The sequence below is a fragment of the Nyctibius grandis genome, chromosome 4, assembly GCF_013368605.1.
Source record: "Nyctibius grandis isolate bNycGra1 chromosome 4, bNycGra1.pri, whole genome shotgun sequence".
NCBI classification, from domain to species: Eukaryota; Metazoa; Chordata; class Aves; order Nyctibiiformes; family Nyctibiidae; genus Nyctibius; species Nyctibius grandis.
Window position 1 is genome coordinate 84316097 of NC_090661.1, and position 20934 is coordinate 84337030.

At 42.1% G+C, this 20934-nt stretch overlaps 1 protein-coding gene across 1 annotated transcript; it reads right to left on the reverse strand.

Moving 5' to 3' along the window:
* Positions 1-306: 306 nt before the first annotated feature.
* Positions 307-16967, reverse strand: RBP3 (retinol binding protein 3). The gene is made up of 4 exons (XM_068399974.1): positions 13920-16967; positions 6143-6333; positions 3173-3315; positions 307-635 (listed from the first exon to the last, which is right to left on the reverse strand). Exons 1-4 carry the CDS (start codon positions 16965-16967, stop codon positions 307-309), a joined length of 3711 nt encoding a protein of 1236 aa, XP_068256075.1.
* Positions 16968-20934: the final 3967 nt, after the last annotated feature.

Here is a 20934-nt window from a genome sequence, read left to right on the forward strand (position 1 = left end):
GCAAATTCTCCTGTTGGACCTGGGCTCTTGTGCAGTAAACAACCCATGGTTTACTGATCCAGACAGATAAGAAAAGGAGGAGCACCTGTAGCCTGCCCACCCCCTCATACACATATGCACATATGCACATACACATACACTGAGATTTTTGGGGTCTCAATTTTGCATTAGTTACCTAAATTACGGCTAAATCCAGCTCTGGGTTCCCAAACCCGTTATTGGTTCAGCTTCTGAAAGTGTAAGTCCCTTGAGCTCCTTTGAAAATTACAGCCTACCTTTTTTCCAGGGCCATGTTCCCCCACTGGGCTATCTAGAGCTGTGCAGCTGAGCACTAAGCATCTCCTTTGCTTTGATGAGTGCTGTGTCAGCTGATGTTTCCATGTGAGGAGGTACCCCTTTCCCTTCCCAAGAAGTGCCCTCTGCAGAGGTGACTGATCTGGAGGTGGGGATGATGATGTAGAAATTGGTATCGTCTATTTGATGTGTCTGTGGGGAATGGCAGCCACCACTGGTCTGTTCCCCAATGATGAGAGCTCTGCCCAGTCTCTTCATTATGTATACAAACTCTTCAGCAGCCCCAGCTGTCACAGCACTGGTGAGGATTATTAGCCCCTTCTGAGAGCCGTACCTGTCCCCTGCCAGAAAGGACAAAAAGCATCAGAAAATGCATCAATTTTCAGAGATTTATTTCCATAATGGAGCAAGAGAAGCCAAGATACAAGACACTTCATTCCCTACCTCCTATTAAAAATCAAAGAACTTTGGAAATTTACTTTGTATCTATGATAGTATTAAAGCACATTTTACTATCCCAGACCCTATACTGTAAAAAGACCGTCACCCTATGTGGTGCTCTTGTGCCATCAGTTTCTGGTTATGAGCTCCAGCTGCTGGAAGGCCAGCTCATGGTTACTACTACTGGCTTTTCTGTGGCTTTGACTTTTACAGGAGCTCTAGATCCCATCAGAGGATTGGGATAGGCAGGTGAGGAAAGAGACATTTTACACTGCTCCAGTAGGAATACTCAAACCTCAGCCAGCAGCATCTTCAGTTTCATTCTCATCCCTGCTCTAGCAACATTGCTGTCACAGAGCTTGGCCTGCAAACTATGCAGGAGGAATTTTATGAAAATATAATTATAGTAGTTTCCCACAGGCTTTATATAGTCCATAAATGGAAGCTGTTGCATGGCCGTTGTCCCAAGCCCTTCAACAAATACCCCTTTATTATTAGGATCTGAGACAAGTTATCTTATTTTCTTGCATAAATCAGCTGACAGAAGTAGGTGGTATTTTGCATTTTATTTTTGACATATCTGAACATGCTAGGTACTTTTTGAGAGCTTAGTTCCCTTGAAAAGGTGGCCAATGTGTCACAACTGGGACCTGATAACTTGAAAACTACTCTAAACTGCTCTAAAAACGTCATTCTTTAAGTAAGTTACAGTATGACATGCAATTCTCATACTAAACTGTGAGAGAGGGGCCAATAGCATGGTAATTAATTTTCACACCATCTTTGCTCTTCTCACAGAATCACACAGAATCACACAGAATCAATCAGGTTGGAAGAGACCTCTGGGATCATCGAGTCCAACCATTGCCCTGACACCACCATGTCACCTAGACCATGGCACTAAGTGCCATGTCCAGTCTTTTCTTAAACACATCCAGAGACGGTGACTCCACCACCTCCCTGGGCAGCCCATTCCAATGTCTAATGACCCCTTCTGAGAAGAAATGCTTCCTAATGTCCAACCTGAACCTCCCCTGCCAAAGCTTGAGGCTGTGTCCTCTTGTCCTATCGCTAGCTGCCTGGGAGAAGAGGCCGACTCCCACTTCACTACAACCTCCCTTCAGGTAGGTGTAGACTGCAATAAGGTCACCTCTGAGCCTCCTCTTCTCCAGGCTAAACAACCCCAGCTCCCTCAGCCGTTCCTCATAGGTCGTACCCTCCAGACCCTTCACCAGCTTGGTCGCCCTCCTCCAGACTCGCTCCAACACCTCAACATCTTTCTTGAAGTGCGGGGCCCAGAACTGAACACAGTATTTAAGGTGTGGCCTCACCAGTGCCGAGTACAGAGGGACGATCACTTCCCTAGACCGGCTGGCTACACTATTCTTAATAGAGGCCAGGATGCCATTGGCCTTCTTGGCCACCTGGGCACACTGCTGGCTCATGTTTAGCCGGCTGTTGATCTCATTTCACTATAGATGTAATATGCATTAGAAGACCCTTTTCACAGTAGCTATATATATTACAGGACCAGATCCAGCTACTTTGAAGTTAATATGAGTCTGCCTGTTCTCTTTGATGGGAACTGGAATGTGTCCATAGTAATTATATCCCTTAGCACAGCCCACCTCTGACTGCCTGAGAAAACAGATGGAACCTGAAGCCTGCGACAAAGTTTAACCTTTTCAGCATGCTCCAAGCCAATAATTGCAGACACCATTGTGATACCTTTTTTGGTACTGTCAGCTTTAAAGGGGAAAAGAATTAAAACCAATGTTTAAGGCTTCTTAGCACTCTAACTGCACTTTATGCGCACTGAAGAGATGTGCTTCTGCATGTTGCTGCATCCCTTCAACTTCTATGAACAGTGGGGGTGTGTGGGGGTGTGTGTGTGTGTGACAGGGAGTGTGATACATTGCCAAAAGCTCCAGACTCACTCAGATGTGCAAAATGTAGTGCTTTTCTTTCTTTCTTGCATTCTCTGGACAAACTGGGCTATTGTGGGTGTTTTCATTTACTGAAATAGTGGATTACACAGGTAGGAAGTGAGGAGCTACGTGTAAAACTATGTGTGAGTATTGGAAGAGATATTATAGAAGTCTAGGCACCACAGGATTTATTTTTAATTTTGGCAACTTTTAAAAGCAACAAGTCACAACTTCTATACACAGCATTCAGCTAAACTTCTGTGGACCAGTTTACAAGCCTCTGTGCCTAACATATCCCATTCCTAGGAGTGATGAACTGTTATTTGTAGATGGCATTGAGGGACATGGCTGAAATGCACATTTTTGGTTTTACATTCTCTGCACAACTTGAGCTAATTGTGGCAGGTGCTTTCACCAAATGAGTTACAGTGTCTAATGGCTCACTTTAAAATAAACAAGGAGGGACCTCTGAAATGAAAAACTACTCTAAAAAGAAATTGTCATTTTACCTTTGAGCTGTGGCTGGGTCCATACTTCCTTTATTGAGTCACTGGGTCTGTCGTAAACTCTGTCCAAGAGGATTTGGTGTCCTTCATCAAAGAAGTATGAGCATAGGATTGGTATGGAAGTGGTGGAGCCTCCAACATTGTACCTTTTCAAAAATTAAAAATATTAAGGAAACAATTGAAAATTTGTGCCAGGCAGTAGAGCTCTCTTTGAAGTATTGTTTCTTAACATCAGTACTGAAAGGGCTTATGGCTACATTTTGATACAGTTACATTCATTCTCCCCTATCAGTATTTGCATATTTATCAGAGAAACAAAATCCCATCTAAGAGTCTTGGACTGTTATTGCCCACAACTGACTGCAGAAACAAACATAAAACTGAATGGTCTATCTTTTTCTTGATTCAACCTGGAAAAAAAATCAGAAAGTAAGCAAAGACTCTTAATTAGCAGAGAAACATCAGATTCTTGTTATTCTTGTACTCTGAATAACCCATGCTGTTACTGACACAGGCAGCATGACTAAATACCTAAACTCTAATATATAAATGTAGATCCCAATGTAGGCAACATATGTTCATAGAACTGATGTGTTCTTATTTCCTGATGCACACAATAGGAATACTTGGTGTTTGGCACCTTATAAGATCAGGCCATTTCTTTTTGTGTCTAAAGATTGTGTTGGCTGCTTCATTTAGGACAGTCATGTTTGAAAAATTTGGTTGTAGTTTAATTTCATATCAGTCTCTGCAAATTAAATTCACTGAAAGCTTATGTGTCATTGGAGAACACTGGAACACCAAATTATTTTTTGTCACTTTTCACTAATCCTAGAACACATACAGCACTGGAAATGTTTGTACCTTGCTCACTAGTAGGAGATAGATACAGTGCTTTCATGTAGTTGATGTTAGGAGTCCCTGGCACAGACATTCCAGCAAAACCTCCTAGAAAATTAGTTTTGCTCAGTCCAGCCCATAACTAAGTTTATTTCACCTCCAGAAAAGGATTAGACAATCCAGGAGGCCTCTGTCCCGAAGAGTGAAGCTACCTCTTTATTCTGCAGCATTTGGGAGTTGTATGCTGGATTCCCACTGTACCTGGCTCGAACTGAAATAAGCCTCTTTAGTGTGTCCCGGAGAGTGCTGTCCCTGCAGCTGCACAGCCCAGGAGGCAGCTAGACCCAGCAGAGCCATTTCCTATAGCTGCCATCATGGTTGAAGTAAGTGGCAAGCAGGCAGCTAGAGCAGTGCTGGAGAGCTCTTCCTGGGACTGTCTTGCACGTAGGACAGTGAAACTGCAGAAACTTTAGTCAGGAATAATGACTGAGCAGTTAAGAGTTTTCGCTTAACTCTCGGAGGCAAGTACTTCATTACAGACTTCTTGTGTGACATTAGGGAAGCTGTTTAGTTTATCAATGTCTCAGTGCTGTGAAGGTTAAAAATATGAAATTCATGAGTGTCACAGCTGTTCCATGAAGGGGAACTATTAAGGTGAGAGACATTATGCATTATAATTAATCCCATGCAAAATTGAAATTATCAAAATATGAAGTTCATCGGTGGCCCAGCTGTTCCAGGGAGGAAAACTTGTAAGATGAGAAACATTATTCATTATGGTTAATCCCATGCAAAATTGAAATTATCAGCCTTGCCTTAAAAACATAAGATTGGTTTAGGGAGAATTTCAAAAGGTAAAATGTTTGGGGTTCTCTTTTATATGCCTTCAGAGACTGGGTCTTTTGTGTGTACTCAAAGGGCTGAAAACACATTAAATAAAAAAAACCCAAAGCAACCCAAGAAAAGAACTGTAATGAGACCATTTGGTACCTGGGACATGATTTACCTTTGCTGTTTTATTGCCCCTGGCCTGATAAGAATTTTAGCTTGGAAGAAAACTGGGGCAAGAAAGAGGAAAGTCCCAGTCCCATCTCAAGTCTGTTGGAAGATGGTGGTGGCTTTGCTGACTTTAAGTTCAGTCATGGGTGTGTTTTGTTGGTTGCTGCCCTGCCTCCTCTGTGCTCACATAGTGAGATCCCTCTGTCTGCTCTCATACCTGTGCTCATCTTTTCTTGCACATGCTGCAAATCCCAGAATAATATTAAGAAGATTACCAAATATTGAAAGCCCCATGATGGCAATGGACATAAGTGGTTCTAGCATTAAAAAGGAGTTCTTACAAAGGCCTTCTTTTCTTTAGTTGATATTTGTAATGTTCTGCACTCACAAACACTAGCTCCGGACCAAAACAAGGGAATGACTTATCTAAATACTGTATGGGAAATGTGCATTTGTGATATTCATCTGCTTTGATAGGTAGCAAGAAATGAACGCCATCTTCTGGCTCATAAGATTTGGAACATTGTTGACACACTGGAGTGTCCAACAGAATCCTAAAATGAGAGCAGGCATACAATTCTGTAGCTTGCTGCAGCAGGCTCTAGGAGTGCTACAGTACCTTTGAGGCAACAGTACCTTTAAGCCACCTTTGTGCTCTGTGCACAAGGGTCATTCTGTATAGGGCTGATAGCCCAGGATAATTTAACACTGCAGATATGGCAAACTAGATGTTGTAACACAGCCTTACGCATGGTCTGTTTTTTTGACTGTTCAATCACTTGACCGCTGCCTGCAGTAAAAGAAAGGCATATATATCTAATTAATACAAGGCGCATGCAGAGTTAGATTAGAAAGAAATCAGAGAAAGAAAACAGATGTGCCGTCCAGGATTGCGTTCTGCAACATATTCCCTAGATTTGCCTTTTTAGTTCTAAACATCTCAAGTGATGGTACAATTTATCTTGAGATATACTTCCAGACTGTTACTGTTTTCCTTGGCTGTTCTCCTTTTCTCATTTAATCCCAGCAAAGTTAGCCTGTAAACAGGACAGTAAGCCATGTAAAGCTAATTCACTGTTACAAATAAAATGCTGTTTTGAAAGAGCTTTGGTTATTTGCCATTCAAAGGTTTACCTCATGTCTATGATTAATGCATCTGTGTGAACAATTTTCTTCCAAACATGCTCTACTAGTAGGTCGGACACCTGGGTTAGAAGTTCACTGTCTCCAAACATATCGAATCTCAGATAGCCGATGTTGTTCTCAAATACATTTGTGTGGAATGAAAATTTAATCAGATCTTCAAATCCTTCTGGGGCAGGGATCTGAAAGAGTTGGAAAAACAAAACAAATCATTTGCTGGCACTGATAGCTTGGCGCAAGATTTAAAAAGAGTTATGTGGGTCAAGTTTAGTCCAGGTGGGACATATGTGAGGAATGTGACCAAGTTTGAAGAACATAATGAATGATATTAAAATTTTTGCATATTAAACATAGGTTAGCATTGGCTGCTGTACTGTTTGCCCAGTATGGGGTGCCTCAATAGCATACCCGGAATCTGGATCAGGCCCCTACTTGTCAGAGCTTAGTTTATTTTTCAAAAATACAGGAATTTACTTGGACCAGAGGCTGAGAAGTCTACAAGAACCATCCCCTGACCTGCAGAATAAGCCACTATCCCAGGCCTGCCACCCAAGCCCTCTTGTTTCCTTTAGCAGTTCTTTCTAAATAAGGCACTTGGGACTTTTATAATCTCTTGATTGGCCTCAGCTGACAAACAGCTGCTGGCTGCAGGTGAGGTTTGCCCCAGCCCCTCTTAATGAGCCAGTCCCTGTGACAGTGAGGAACATGATGTGTTGGGCATGTGCCAGTGTACTCATGAGGTAGATGTGTTAAAACTCTTATATGGTGGCCATGTGCCTGGAGTCTCACGTGTTAGGCTGTGATTATTTTCATTTTGTTTAGCTTATGTTATTAAACAGCAACAATTTCTTTAATAGCAATGTGTAGCCAACTAATAAAGTGATCCTAGTAAGCCCTATATGCATTGGAGTCATAGCCTGCTCCTATTGCCAAACTTATATTTTGCATGTATGTGTCTGAAAATGGAAGACTCTCCTTCAGCTTAAGGAGATAAGGCTTTGGGATATATATGACTTATGTGACCTTCAGCAATTTGGCTTATTCTCCTCAGGGTTGCTGTGAAAATGATTTTATACTTGCTTTTTAACCATTTGCCTCGTGCCATAGCTCAGCCCCAGACTATTCATACTTTTATACCCAAAAGAACAAGGAGCCAGCAGTGAGCCATGTGCTAAAAGGTGCTCTCCCAACCTGCAGTATGCTGCAGAATTTATGAGGCATTTGGGCTTTCTGCAACTGTAGAGGAGTCAGGCAATCTCTTGCCCTACAGGTAGTGCTCTGGCCTGGGATTGTGGTCCTGCCAAAAGCAGGTCTGCCACAGCAGAAAGAGGGTTTCCAAGGTGTGTGGATGCAGCTGTACTTGACACAGCTCAAGCACTTTACCTTTACCTTGGGGAATATTACCCACCATATCATGCTTCTGGCTGCCCTGGGCTTCTTCATCATTCAGTGCCTTCTGTATGACAAAATTACCAAAATTTCAAACATTAATTTAAAAGCCCTGTTGGCCAGTAGTTGTTGATCTGATGGTGAGAGCAAACTCTGCTGAGTCCTTTTCTGTACCCTTCTTTCTCACTGTACCTTGTGAAAATAACCACTGTATCTGGACTGTAAACGTATCAGTCCAGCACTACTGAGTTTGTCATTTCCAATCCACTTCTCAGTGACAGCAATGCTACTTGATCTGCCCACTGTACTTTGATTAACAAATCACGGTTTTGTAGAATATATCCAGCATGCATTGCATTGTTCTGACAGAGCTTATATCTAGTTCAGAGGGACTGATCCCCCCAGGAGAAAAAAAAATCATCATTCATTGGTAACATCTACAAATAAAATTGATGTGCTACTCTCAGCCACTTACTAATGATATTTTAACTGAATGCACAGATTTCTTAGCTCTGTCTACAACAATAATTGGTAGATGCCCACCCCTAAGCATGCTCGTTAAGAATAACCTCTCTGTCTACGGTAATTTTTTTTTCCCTACTTGTTATTTTACTGTGCTGCATTGCATCTTTGTTCACTGAGGACTTCAGTACTTGCAAGTAGTGTTGCTAACTCTTGGAAATTCATTACAGATTTCAAGGTGGGCAGGTTGCTGTTAAAGCCTCAGGTCTCATGGGGTAAAATGAATATGTAAGGATCTCAAAGAAACTCTTCTTCATCTTCCTGGCTGCAGGAAAAGGTATGAAAGCAAATCTGTTCTAAAGGCTCTAAGAGCAGAACTCAGATGAAAAGCACTCAGCATGTAATTGAGCGGGGAGAAGCCTCCTAATTTTTAAGCAAATGAGGGGTGGAAGCTGGAACTGACAGAAGAGAGAGAGTTACTGCCCTGGAAAACTGCAGGTTCATGACAGTGACACATGGGCCATGTGCTGCTGGTACCTAAGGAGGTGAGTCTAGCTTCAGAGAGCAACAGCACACTCTCCTTTGGAAGGCAGGGCTCAGTTTGCAGGCCAAGGACAAGCTGGGGCAGGATGCAGCTGAGAGTAAGATCCTGCTGCTCAGTCAGGCAATGTTTACATACAAATGACTCGATGGTTAAATATAAACCCTCAGGTGCCTTAGTAAGAACACTATAAGCAATGTGGCTAGACTAAAGGACTTCCAAGCTAACACCACTTAAGCCAAGGAAGAATTGTTTTTCGTTAACTATATAGAGTCTCCAGCCCTATTCTGCAGTCTCCTTTCACAAGTGAGTGGCCTAACTGGAACAAGTAATGTGACACAAAACAGGACCTAGAATGCTGCCCCGGGACTCATGCATGGAGTTTCATCACTGGTTCTGCTACTGACACATACCTGAACCATGGGCAAACTACTTTTCCAACTGCGCCTCTCTTCCCTCTTTCCTCCCCTTTCACCTCTCCCCTAAGTTGTTTTGTCTATTTAGATAGAAATTGTACTTTTGTAGCTAATTTTGTGCTGGCCATTGTAATGTAACTCTGATTTCCATCAAGGTTGTTAGAGCTGTCAACTGCCAGCTGTCAACATATTATCAGCCAAGAGCCTCATGCCATTGCAAATCCTGAGATTGGTCTAAGAACTATGAGATCTTGAGGGCTGGGTGGTGGGGTTGTGCCTTTCTTTCTTAGAATAATATTTGGGTTCCTTGTGTACCCTCACAGGCTGGAATGGAACCGTCCATCCTTGTAGGTCCCCCAGCTCAAGGACTGAGCAGGATTAGCTATATCCCTGACAACTGATTCTCTCTTGCTCTTAAAAACACCTTGCTCTTAAAAATCACTGGGTGATTTCCAGGCAATCCAGTCTAGTATGTCACTAGCCTTACTATTATAAAGATGTTTCTAACATCTTGTGTAAACAGTCTAAGTTCACTACTTTCTACAGTTCAAGCACAATACTTCTTGGGCTTTTCACTATGGACAACGGAACAGATTATTCTCTTCATATTTGAAACAGCCTCTTATGTATCTGAAGACTGTTTTCATGCCTCCTCTCAGTTTTCTTCTCTCTGGAATAAACAACTCAAATCTTTTAAACATTTTTGAGATGACTCTTATTCAGTCTTCTCTTTACTACTGTTCCTCTTTTCCTTAGTCTTCCCACTTGAGCCACATCTTCCCAGAAAAGCATTGCCCAAGACTGTGAGTAGCATACTCTAGCTGAATTTTCTTTAGAGATGAATACAGCAGAAGACTTCATGTCTTACTGATTATATTCCTCCTTATCCATTCTATTTTGATGATTTTTATTTTTTATTGCAACAGCTTGACTCTATTGACTTGTGTTCAGCTTATGAACTCTGAAGAATGCATATACCTTTTTTACAGGACTCCCCCTAAACACCATTAACAAGCCGTTTTCCTCCCAGAGCTGTGCAGTCAATTACTTTCACCCTAGAAACTGTGTAAGAACCTTCCACGTGTTCTTATTTAACTTCATCTTGCTTTTCACAGGTCATTTCTCCAGGTTTTCTGGAACTGTAGCTTTGAATTATAATACCGCCCTCCATGGCACCAAGACAGCCAGGATGGGAGGGTTACCACAAGCAAAAGCTGAAACTCTCTGGGAGGCTGCTCCGGAAAAGATTAAAAGAGGTTATTTAAGGCTCTCAGTCCCCATTGAGGGAGAGCATGGCAGAGTGAGAAGCTGTACTTTCGCCCTTCAAAGGGTAGTGCTGCACAGCAGTGTGTAAGCCTGCTTTGACAATACACAGCTTGTAACATACTCATTGCAAGCCACTGAGCAGTTATTTTCTAGTCAATGCCCTGGAAGATTACATTTGTAAGGAAAATTTGAAAACGCGATTCATGGCTAAATTTTGATTTTCATCCAAAACCCACTGAATATCCTTAAAAACTAATGGCCAAATCTACTGTAATATTAATGACAATGGAAAAAAATGAGCACAAGTGGATCTCTGATGGGATTGTAACTGCAAACGTAGATGCATTGAGCTTGAGTATCAGGATCAGAAGATGAAAGGTACCAGAAATAGAACAAAAGTGATTAACAAAGTGTTGTATTCTTTTCTGCATCAAATACAAGAAACAAGCATGAATTGCAAAAGGTGAAGTGTCAGAGTTAAACACAAGACTTTTTTTTTGGCTTGCATAAACTTTTCTAGTTCCACTGACTTTACTGTTGTTATGTTGATATAAATCAGCATTGTATGGGCCCACAATGATTTTTTTCCACTTGTTTGCAATACATGTAGCAATTTGATTATCTGTCTTGACACTTTGAGTTGAGCATTTTTATTTCACTCATTAATGAAGGGACATAAGCAAACTATACTCCTTTCTAGTGAAACATCTGTAACTATTGCCTCCTTCAGCAAGGACAATACTTTGCTATAGATGCATATTATTTATCTGGGAAAAGGGAGACTTCAAATGCAGCAACCATTTCTCTTTAGGAAGGATTCCTTTTTGTCTTTTACTCTGATCATCATTTTCAGCTGCTTATCTAAAACATTAATACAAAAATTCTCTTAGCTATGAAGACTGCATTAAAAGTATTTGGGCATTATCATGGGAACAAAAGAGTCACTCAGGGAGATTCTTGTCACTTAAAATTGACATAACACATTTGCCAAAATCAGGCAGCAGTTCTTCCATTGGTAGTCTACAATACTCAGATATTTATGAACACAAATGTTTCAGTATGGAAAGGAAGGTATGACTGGCGGGAGAGGGGGGAAAACAGAAGAATAAGTAGTAGGGGTTATTGAACTGTGCATCAGCAAGTTTACAGAGCTTTGCTTTATAAGCAAAATGCTATTTTCTGAATCACAAACAATATATACAGCATTTGCCACTGAGAAGTCTGACTTTGGAAAGTGGCATTTATGCAGCAGACAACTCTGGCTAGCGCTGACCTTGCTGCTGTCATAGAGGAGACATATTCACTACCCTGTATTATGCTTCAGCAGCTATTCTAGTGTAGCAGATGCAAAGGTCTACATGCATTTCACTTGTCTGTCTCCTATGTCCCATCCCATTCTTCCTGCAGTTATTCATCATCACTTTCATTTAATTGTGTTGGATCTGCTTCATTGTCAAGGTCATTACCAAGAAAATGCCACTGTCAAGGGAAAGAGTGGCTTGGAAGGTAGGTAGCACAAGAGAAAAACTAACTCTTGGGGTTTTGAGGAATAAATGTGATACAGATTAAAAGAGCCACTATGTCCATGTATAGGACTGTAAAAAAAAAATTTACAAAGGCAATTAGTGCCATCATGTAAGCTTCACTGTAATCTTCAGGCATTTGCTCTCTGGGGTACTGATATGGGGTATTCCTGAAATGTGCCACTGAAATCATCCTCTTGCCCCTACAAAAGCAAGGCAGGAAATGAAGGTACTCTTGCTGCCCAGTGCTCTGTGGAATAGATGAATTTTCTTCTACCTCTATCACAAGGAAAAGCCTTTACTTCAGTGACTTCAGAGTCTTTGTTCACTCACCCTCTTTTGCATTAAAATGTCTTAACACTGTTCTGTTGTCTCTCTGCCTCCCAATTTCCTCAACCACTATGAGGGAATGCATACCCCTTTGGAAACTATTTCAGCCTCATAAGAGACCTGTGCTTCTCCTCTGCTATTTATACATTATTTCCCCTTGAAGAAATCTCAGTTTTGTCCTGATTTTCATCGACACTGATGTGATTTCCTTCTTATGGATGTATCCCTGACCTCGTCCAATCATTTTGCTTGACAAAGAACTGAGGTAAACAGAGGCATTAATTAGTATAATGGCATTTCCTCAGTAACTCTATCAGGATCAGAATTTCATGTCACGAGATAAACAAGATATTTCTCCTGTACAGCCTGTTCTCAACATTCAAGGTCTGAATAAAGTAAGGATTGAACAAATAAAAATAGCGAACAATATCCATTAACAGACTTCAGTGAAAACATTGACTAATTTGCAAGATGAGCCCACTTTGTAGAATGGGGAGAAATTATGATGTATCACTACTGATATGTTGCTAATAATTTAGCAGGGAGCTCTGTCAAAAATATCTTTAGAGTGAAGTTTTCTACACCCAACAAATGTAAGAGGGAAAGAGAATGATGGAATAGAAAAATCCTTTAGTTAATTATTTCCATTTAAGCTTAGAGGCAAGAATGGTGCCAGCATCTCTTGGTTAACAAACCTGAAAAAAACTACTCCCTTGGCAATGCTTAGACTTTGTTTTTGACCCTTTGTGTTGGAGATAATACCACAAAGGTCATGCCCACTTTAAATCATGCATGCCAAAAACTTCAGAGGGTGGAAGCCCACAGATTTCCTCCCCCAGGAAACCTTTAATAGTTACCTGACACTTGGTACACTCTGGTTCATTGCAAAGGCAAATGTATTCTCTTGAAAAAGTAATTTTATGAGTCCCTGGAGAGAAGACGTCTCTAATAGCCATGCTAGCGCAGTAGCCAGAAAGGAACTAACTCCTTCCAAGAAAGGGATCAGGTTATCCTAACCCTCCTTTTAATTTGAAGATGGAATTTTAACAAGTGCTCCTGGGAGCTCCCTCCAGGACAACAATGAATAAGAAAGATTGCCAAGGCAGACCAGTGTATAAATACCCAGGCTCAGAACAAAGCACAGATTGTTATGCAAACCACACAGCAAGGGCAAAAGAAGATTATTAAAAATTAATTTCTCCTTGGGGTCACCTAACTTCCACCCAGATACTTCTTCCAAAGTATTTCTAGGTCACTGGGAAACTGTCTCATGCCAAGCATGGGATACAATCAGAACAACTTTCCACTGTGACTACCAAAGGAGTTGCTTGTTATACTTGTTTAATAGAATTAGAAGTCAGGTACAGCAATTTTATATAGAAAAATCCATTAAAAATTACGTGTCTGCATGTTTTGCAGGTGTATGCATTTACTCTGGTCCAACCAAATTTTTCTTAAATTACAAACTTAGTTTGTGACCAGTGGGTTCCTGCATTAATTTATTACAGCTTGAAAAGCCGTAGCACTGAAAGAGAGAGGATCACTGCATCAGAATCGTTGCTTGTGGCAGATGGCAATGGAAAGAGATTCACAGCCTGGAGGTTGTTCACCCCAAAATGCATGCATTCAGAACTACTATCTACTATCACGAGCTACGACCTTGACTTGCCTTAGTGCCAGAGAGACCTCAGCCTCCAAAACCCACTCAGGCACTGGCTTCTCTAATGGGCACATGTAAATCCTGGTGGGTTTATGATACGGGCTAGAAACAAGATAAGATATCTGACTCAGTGCTCGCATTCTAGCTGGTATCAGCGTAGCTGGGTACAAAAGAACTGTACCTGTTTTGGTATGATCCCTGGGATGCTGTCCTTGGCATGTTCAGGGATGTAGAGTATTTTCAGGTGCTCATCATCAGAAAGAGCTTGCAAGTTGGCAGTCACCTTCCTGGCCAGCTCCTCTTCTGTATTAATCCTTTTATAACTGTCTTTGTTGATGTTCTTGGTGAGGTCGGATGCTATAACAGTCCCAATGTCCACAAAGGCATAATTATCTGCCACAAGCTTGCCTACAGTTTGCAGTGTCTGTGGCACCAGGGCACGCAGGTTGGCAATGTGCTGGGCTACAGCCATGGCTTCGCTGGCCTGGACCGTGATGTGTGGCTCCACCCCAGACACACTCCACACTTTCCCAGTGACTGGGCTGAGCACCACTTGGCTGGGGATGGAGGCATACAGGGAACTGTTACCAACACGATAAATGCCCACTGAGAGGGAACCACCTACTGTGGGCTCACCAATAACTGTGGCCCGGTGTAGATCCTTCATAGAGCGAGTGAAAGCTTCAGCTGCTGAGCCACTCATATGGCTTGTTAGGATGTAGATGTCCTTGAGGGAGCCATATCTCTTGCCGCTGACTTGGGGGAGAGTCCATACCTCCGTGCTGCGAGAGGTACTACGATCGAAGAGAGTGTAGAGGTGTTGCCGAGGCTCAGGCTCAAAAAAGTAGGAACAAAGTATTGGGATCGCAGTGGAGTAGCCACCTGTGTTGTACCTCATGTCAATAATCATGGCATCTGTGTCCACCAGCTTGTTCCATACCATCTGCACCAGCTGGGGCCCAATGGTCTTCACTGTTTCTGCCTCAGCCATCATATCAAAGCGAAGGTAGCCCAGGTTGCCTGGCAATACCTCAATTTTGAAGAGTGCCTCAATAATGTAGCTCAGCTCCTCAGGGCTGGGAATTATGTTGGGAAGCTGTTCTTCTGGTGTTGGTTCCACGTGGCTGTGGAAGACATGAAGCCGATGGTCCCCCGAGGCCTCCTGCAAGTCACTGGTAAGCTGGGAAGCCAATGTCTCAAAGTCTACAGCTGATCGATAACCTCCTTGGGCCCGTTTGGTGCTAAGCATAGCACTGGCCTTAGCAGCCACTTCTGGGATGGCATAGTGAGCCTCTAGGAGTTGCCCGGTACCCTCCAAAAGTACTCCCATGTTCTTGTGGAAAGTTAGCACCTCTTCAGCCTTCTCCAGTGCATCCTCAGCCAACACTATGGCATCAGGCACAACTCCTCCGCCCATCCAGCATTCCCCATGGTTGTCAATGAAGGTGATAACAGGAACTGTGATAGTTAGGCCACGGGTTATTCCCTGCTCAGGCTGCAGCAGAGGGAAGGTATGGGTGTGTGAGAGGCTTCCTGCTGTGATCTCACCAATCAGTGTGGCACGGCCCAGGGACTGCATGAGGTAAGCAAACTCCTCAGCAGCTGCAGCAGTTTGGTGGCTGGTGAGCAGGTAGATGCCACGCTGAGCCCCATAGGGCTGGCCCAGAAGTTCTGCCTGGCTGTTGTGCTCCTGTGTGTGGTTGGTGCGCCTGTCATAGGTTGTGAAGAGATGGACAGGGCCAGCAGCAGGATCTTGGAAATAGGAGAGTAGCATAGGCACAGCAGAGGAGGAAGGGCCCCCAGGGTTGTAACGTAGGTCAATGATCAAGTTCTCTGTATTTTGGAGGGGCTCCCACACTTTGTGGACAATGTAAGGTCCCAACTTAGCAAGCACAGAGGCATCAGCAAACTCATCAAAGCGCATGTAGCCAACATTGCCTGGCAACACTGACACCTTGAAGACAGTATCCACCAAGGCATGCAGCAGTTGCTCGTTGTCAGGTAAGTTGGTTGCCACTGCAACTGGCTTCTCAGCAGGCAGGGCAGCAGCTTCACCTGGCATCATGACTCGGACCAACAGGCGAGGGTCTTCAGATAAGCTCTGCATCTCAGTGTTGAGCTTGGTGGCCAGGTCCTCTGCTGACTGCACAGAAGAGAAGTCAGAGGTGACGAGGTGCCGCAGCAGCGCTGGCACCCGCTCCACTAAGCTGTAATAGTCCTTCAATGTGTTTGTGAGGTGGCTTAGGGTGCCAGGCACTGCTCTGCGCACTGCCAGGATGTCCAGGGATTTCTGCAAGGCTTGCTCTGCCTCAGTAGCCACACATGGCATCACCCCACTCACCTCCCAGCTCTGTCCACCCCCACTCAAGGGGCTCACAGATCGTGACACGGGAACCATCATATAAAAACTGGAGGGGCCAATACGCAGCTTCTGGATGTCCAATGAGCCCCCAGCTGTCTTCTCCCCGACAGTAATAGCCCTGTTCATGTGTTTGAGGATGTAAGCCACATCTTCAGCCACTCCTGTGGTGTGGCGGCTGATCAAAACAATGACATCCTTGTCTTTGCTGTACCTCTCTCCCAACACTTTTGGCAGTGTCCATATCTCTGTGGTGGTGTTGGAGGGACGATTGTATACAGTCTCAACATGCAGCGTCTTGTCTGCTTCATGCAAGTATGAGATGATGAAGGGGAGGCCAGAAATCTGTCCCCCAGTGCTGTGACGAAGATCTATCACCAGGGCAGATGTCTCTATCAGCGTCTTCCACACCTTGTCCACCAGAAAAGCTCCAACTTTCTGCACAACTTCCTGACCTATGATATAATCAATCCTCAGGTAGCCAACATTGCCCTCCAGCTTATCATACATGACCACATGCTCAATAAGACTCAGGAGTTGTTCATGAGTAGGGGAAGCCTCAGCTTCTTGTTTGGGAGCTGCATGTGGTGATGGCTCATAGGAAATCACCAGCCTTGGGTCATTCAGAGCACCCTGCACTCCAGCTGTCAAAACACTGGCCAGCGTTTTTGGATCTGAGATGTCCAGGATCTCCCCGCTCTTGATTGCTTGTTCAATGGCTTCTTGCATTCCCATAAGGTTTTCAGGATAGCAGTAGTTATCCAGAAGGACTTTAGCCATATCCAGCACTAGAGTTGGCTGAAATATTTCCTCAGCAGGTATGCTGCACATGATCAGTGCTGAAAACAGGAAGAAACGTGTCCTGATCATTTTGTCTTTGTATGGAATAGAGAAGAAGGAAAGCAGTCAGAAGCTCAAGATGAATGTAGCTCTATGATGACTCTCTGTTTGTGAATCCCACTGAAACCCCTGTGTTGAATCCAGGTGCACTGAACAGATAAGAATCTTTTATCTGCATTAAACCTTTAATCTCATTAAAATGGAGTGCATCATCTGAAGTGCACCAATAGATGAAGTTCAGCTCCTTACTACTTCACAGTCCTCTTATGAAACAGTAATAAACTTCAATCATTAAGGAAGATCTTTCTGACAATTAATTGTTTTCAAAAGGTAATGCACTGCCTGTTATAAACTGGTCCTGGCTTATCCTGCCAGTGGATTGCTTAAATGCAAAACTTTGATTTTAAACACAATTAGAGCAGCAGTCACCCAGTCTTTTACCATTATTTATGAAAAGCTTATACCAGGAGATGTTTCAGTGACTTAGTTGTATCAATATTTAATATTTTTTCAAAAGTTGTTGACAATATATTGTCTGTGGTGTTTTTCAGTCTGAGCTGCAAAGGACTGTTCTTACATTCTATGACTAAGGGCTCCAAACAAGGAACTCCAGACATTTAGAACAGCTCATAAAATCCAAGGTAATGACAGCCTGTTAATTTCTGTGCTGAGAATTGCCAGCATTTTAAACAGGACTTTGAAATACATTTGCCTCAACATAATACAGCTAAATCTGAGGTGACTTTAATCTTCAGAATTTGCACTCAATTAGGATTTACTTGTAATACCATTGAGTAACATATGGTCATGTCTGATGACAGCTCCCAGCCAATAGACTTTAGGCTCAACATACCAAAATAGAACATGGGGGTTGTTTTCTTCTGCTCACAATGTATTCGAGACCCTATTGTATTAAGAGTTTGAAAGAGGATCAGAATATGCAGGATGCAGCTGCAGGCTGTACCCATGTGAGTTTTCAACATTCAGAGCTCCAGTATGACCTGCCAAAGACATACAAGAACAGATTCTTGGCTTTAAGTCTGAAATGAGTTGCTACCCCAGCCATTCTGCTTGCTGGAGGTAGCTGCAAAAATAGACTAGGGAACCTGGGAAGAACATGGTTTTGTATTGCTTTCAAAATGTCACTTGTTGCTACATACGAATACATGTGGAGGGAAGAGTCTAAAGATGGTCTACCCTGGCTGGGTGCACTCTGTTGGTGTCATGTGTGTGTGTCATGAGTGAAACCTGCCACTCAAATGAGCAAAGTTTAGTGCAGTCCTCTTTCTGGGTCATTCAGTTGTAGTAATAAAGGAGTTTTGTGAAGTTCCTTCCTTTAACATGTCCGTATAGGAATAGCCTCATCTATATATGCAGGTACTATTTCATCCCATGGTTGATTTGTATCCGTGTGTATGTAAATGTACAAATGTAAATCCATCAAAGGGAACAATTAAATTGTTCAAAGAGTCCGTTAGAGAAGGGACTGCTCTATGGCAAAAGCTGTAAAACTTGATGTTATGATCACAGGTATCTCTGGCAAGCAGGTTGTGCTATCATCTGCAAATATTAAACTCGAGTTTGAAAAATGTCGCCACTTCCCTTTTCAAATGAGAGGCCTAGCACATAGTTGAAATTGTTGTTGATAATGTATAAATAAGTAATTAAGCTTCAAGTGTGTCACAGCAACATTCTGTGTGCCTCATTGGTAGAGAAGCAGTGAGATTCAGATCTGTTGTATCTTCTTAATTTCGGGGCACTATTCTATATTGTGACAGTGTGACACCCTTCACAGACCTGACTCCAGGGCATTATCACCAGTTTGAATTGCTCTTCTTGCTTTCTTCCTGCAAAGAATAATCCATCACTCTAGGGCAAAGGTAGCTGGAACAAAAACTCTCCAGCATAACTACACTGTCCAGAAATTTTGAGCTACAGGATTTATTGCCAGAGCTGCATTAATTCCTCATGTGGCCAATACAGTGGACAGGACCTTGGGCAAATTGATTTCTATTACTTTTCTAACCCACGGCTCTTCTGTCTGTCTAGCTTGGAAAGTTTTTGAGGCAAGGAGTCTCTTTTGCTACAGTAATGTCTACCACATACCCTACCTTTACTTCAAACCTCTCATAGTGTTTCTAAATGCCATTACCACAGGAATAATTGCACACACTGTCATGTACATTAAGACAATCAATTCCATAAACAAGATACTGTATTTCATAAATCCCCAACTTAATTCTTAAGCACCACGTGCTCTGTGCACTGACTAAAGCAGGGGACATCTGAAATAAAAACATGAGCTGTGATTGTGTCATTAATACATACAAGCAAGAGGGGGATGATGCATAGATAATCTTAGTTCTGACATTTCCCACTTTGGAGTGCTTAACATTTTAATGTTACTTTTCTATTAGCAATTTTTGTGTGTTCCAACATCTTTCAATTAACTTGAAATGGAAGATATAGACTAACTAATTTTGTTATGATGGAAACAAAGGATAACGACAAAGAAAATATATGTATGATCTAAAACAATGAAGTAAAAATGTGTAAACGTGAAAGGATTAGATATTTCGCCTACTGGTCTAGGGGCTTGGGTTGTTCCATAGGTCTTCTTTTTTGTTTCTCATTTCTTTCTTCCTTTTACTCCTGGTGGGTGCTGGAGGAGGGCATGCCCAGGAGCCAAAGAGCAGGGTTACAAAATGGATCCATTGTGACAGGAATTGGGAAAAAAAGTACAATAATCCATGTCCCTAAGAATATGTCAGGATGGATCTCTATTTCTGTCTGTCTGTACAGTAGCTTTAAGCATGCAGCTTTATATCCCAGAAAAAGGAATGACATTGCATGTTTATGGAGTATAGACAGTACTTTCTTTTTAAATCCTTCAGTACATAGTACACCATGGACAGTTATATGAAACTATTTACCTAGTATGGGGTAATGGTGGAAATAAGGTTAAATTATTTACCATAAAAATTAGAGAAATGCATATTTTCTGGATTTCTTGAAAGTAATTTCATTCTGCTGTTTAAATCACAGCAAATGTTAAAAAAAACCCTTATAGAAATTAATATAACTTGAAATGACAAAGCATTACTCATTACCTCAGTTTCAAGCTGCTGTGCAAAGGGTGTTACAGGGTGTTACAGATGTTATATACAAGATGTTAACAGTCACCTCATCTTACTCTGAATGTAACAGACATAGATGAATTGCCATGAAGATCATACTCAGAAAGGAGACAGTAATAGACAGTAACTGAGCATTTTTAATCAGTATATGTGCCAGATAATTACCTTCCGTATCTAAATGAGTTCTATATATCCACTGCTAAACTCATTACATGATAATTATTTTCCTAGCATTTAAGGAAATATTTCCACAGATTAACAATATTCTTCTCCAGTGAGGCCTTACATAGAGATTAAAAATCATGAAATAGCCCTTTCCTGCCTGTGATTGTTGTAAAATCATAAGATTACAAAAAAGAATTTTTCTCTGTTTTTCTAACCTTTATTGTGTGTTGTATCATGTTCTAAAGATTTTCATATCAGAAGGGCTGGAAACTGCAGCTGAGGTTTTTATGAAGCTAGGGTTTTGAGAAATATATACAGGATTGTGATCAGTTTTACCCAGTAAAAAACAAGATATGGCAACACTCCACAGCTCAATTTATTCCTCGAGTTCAGATGCATATTCTTCCTCAGCCACTTTATCACTAGCACACAGAAACAAAACTAGCTTCATAATGTAAATGTATAATAAATGCTTTTCCCAACATGCATGACTTAAAAAGCTAGGACAGCAAAAAAAAGTATTTTCCTGCACTGAATCTGTTCAGTGATCTATTTCTTTTGCCCTGAATTCAGTGACACGTATCACTCACTGCTGCCTTGGCAATTCTTTATAGATGGTGTTAGAAGGTAGGTAAGAATCCTTCCTCATGTGGTGTGGATACTTCAGGCTTTGGAGAATGACTATTTACTTACCC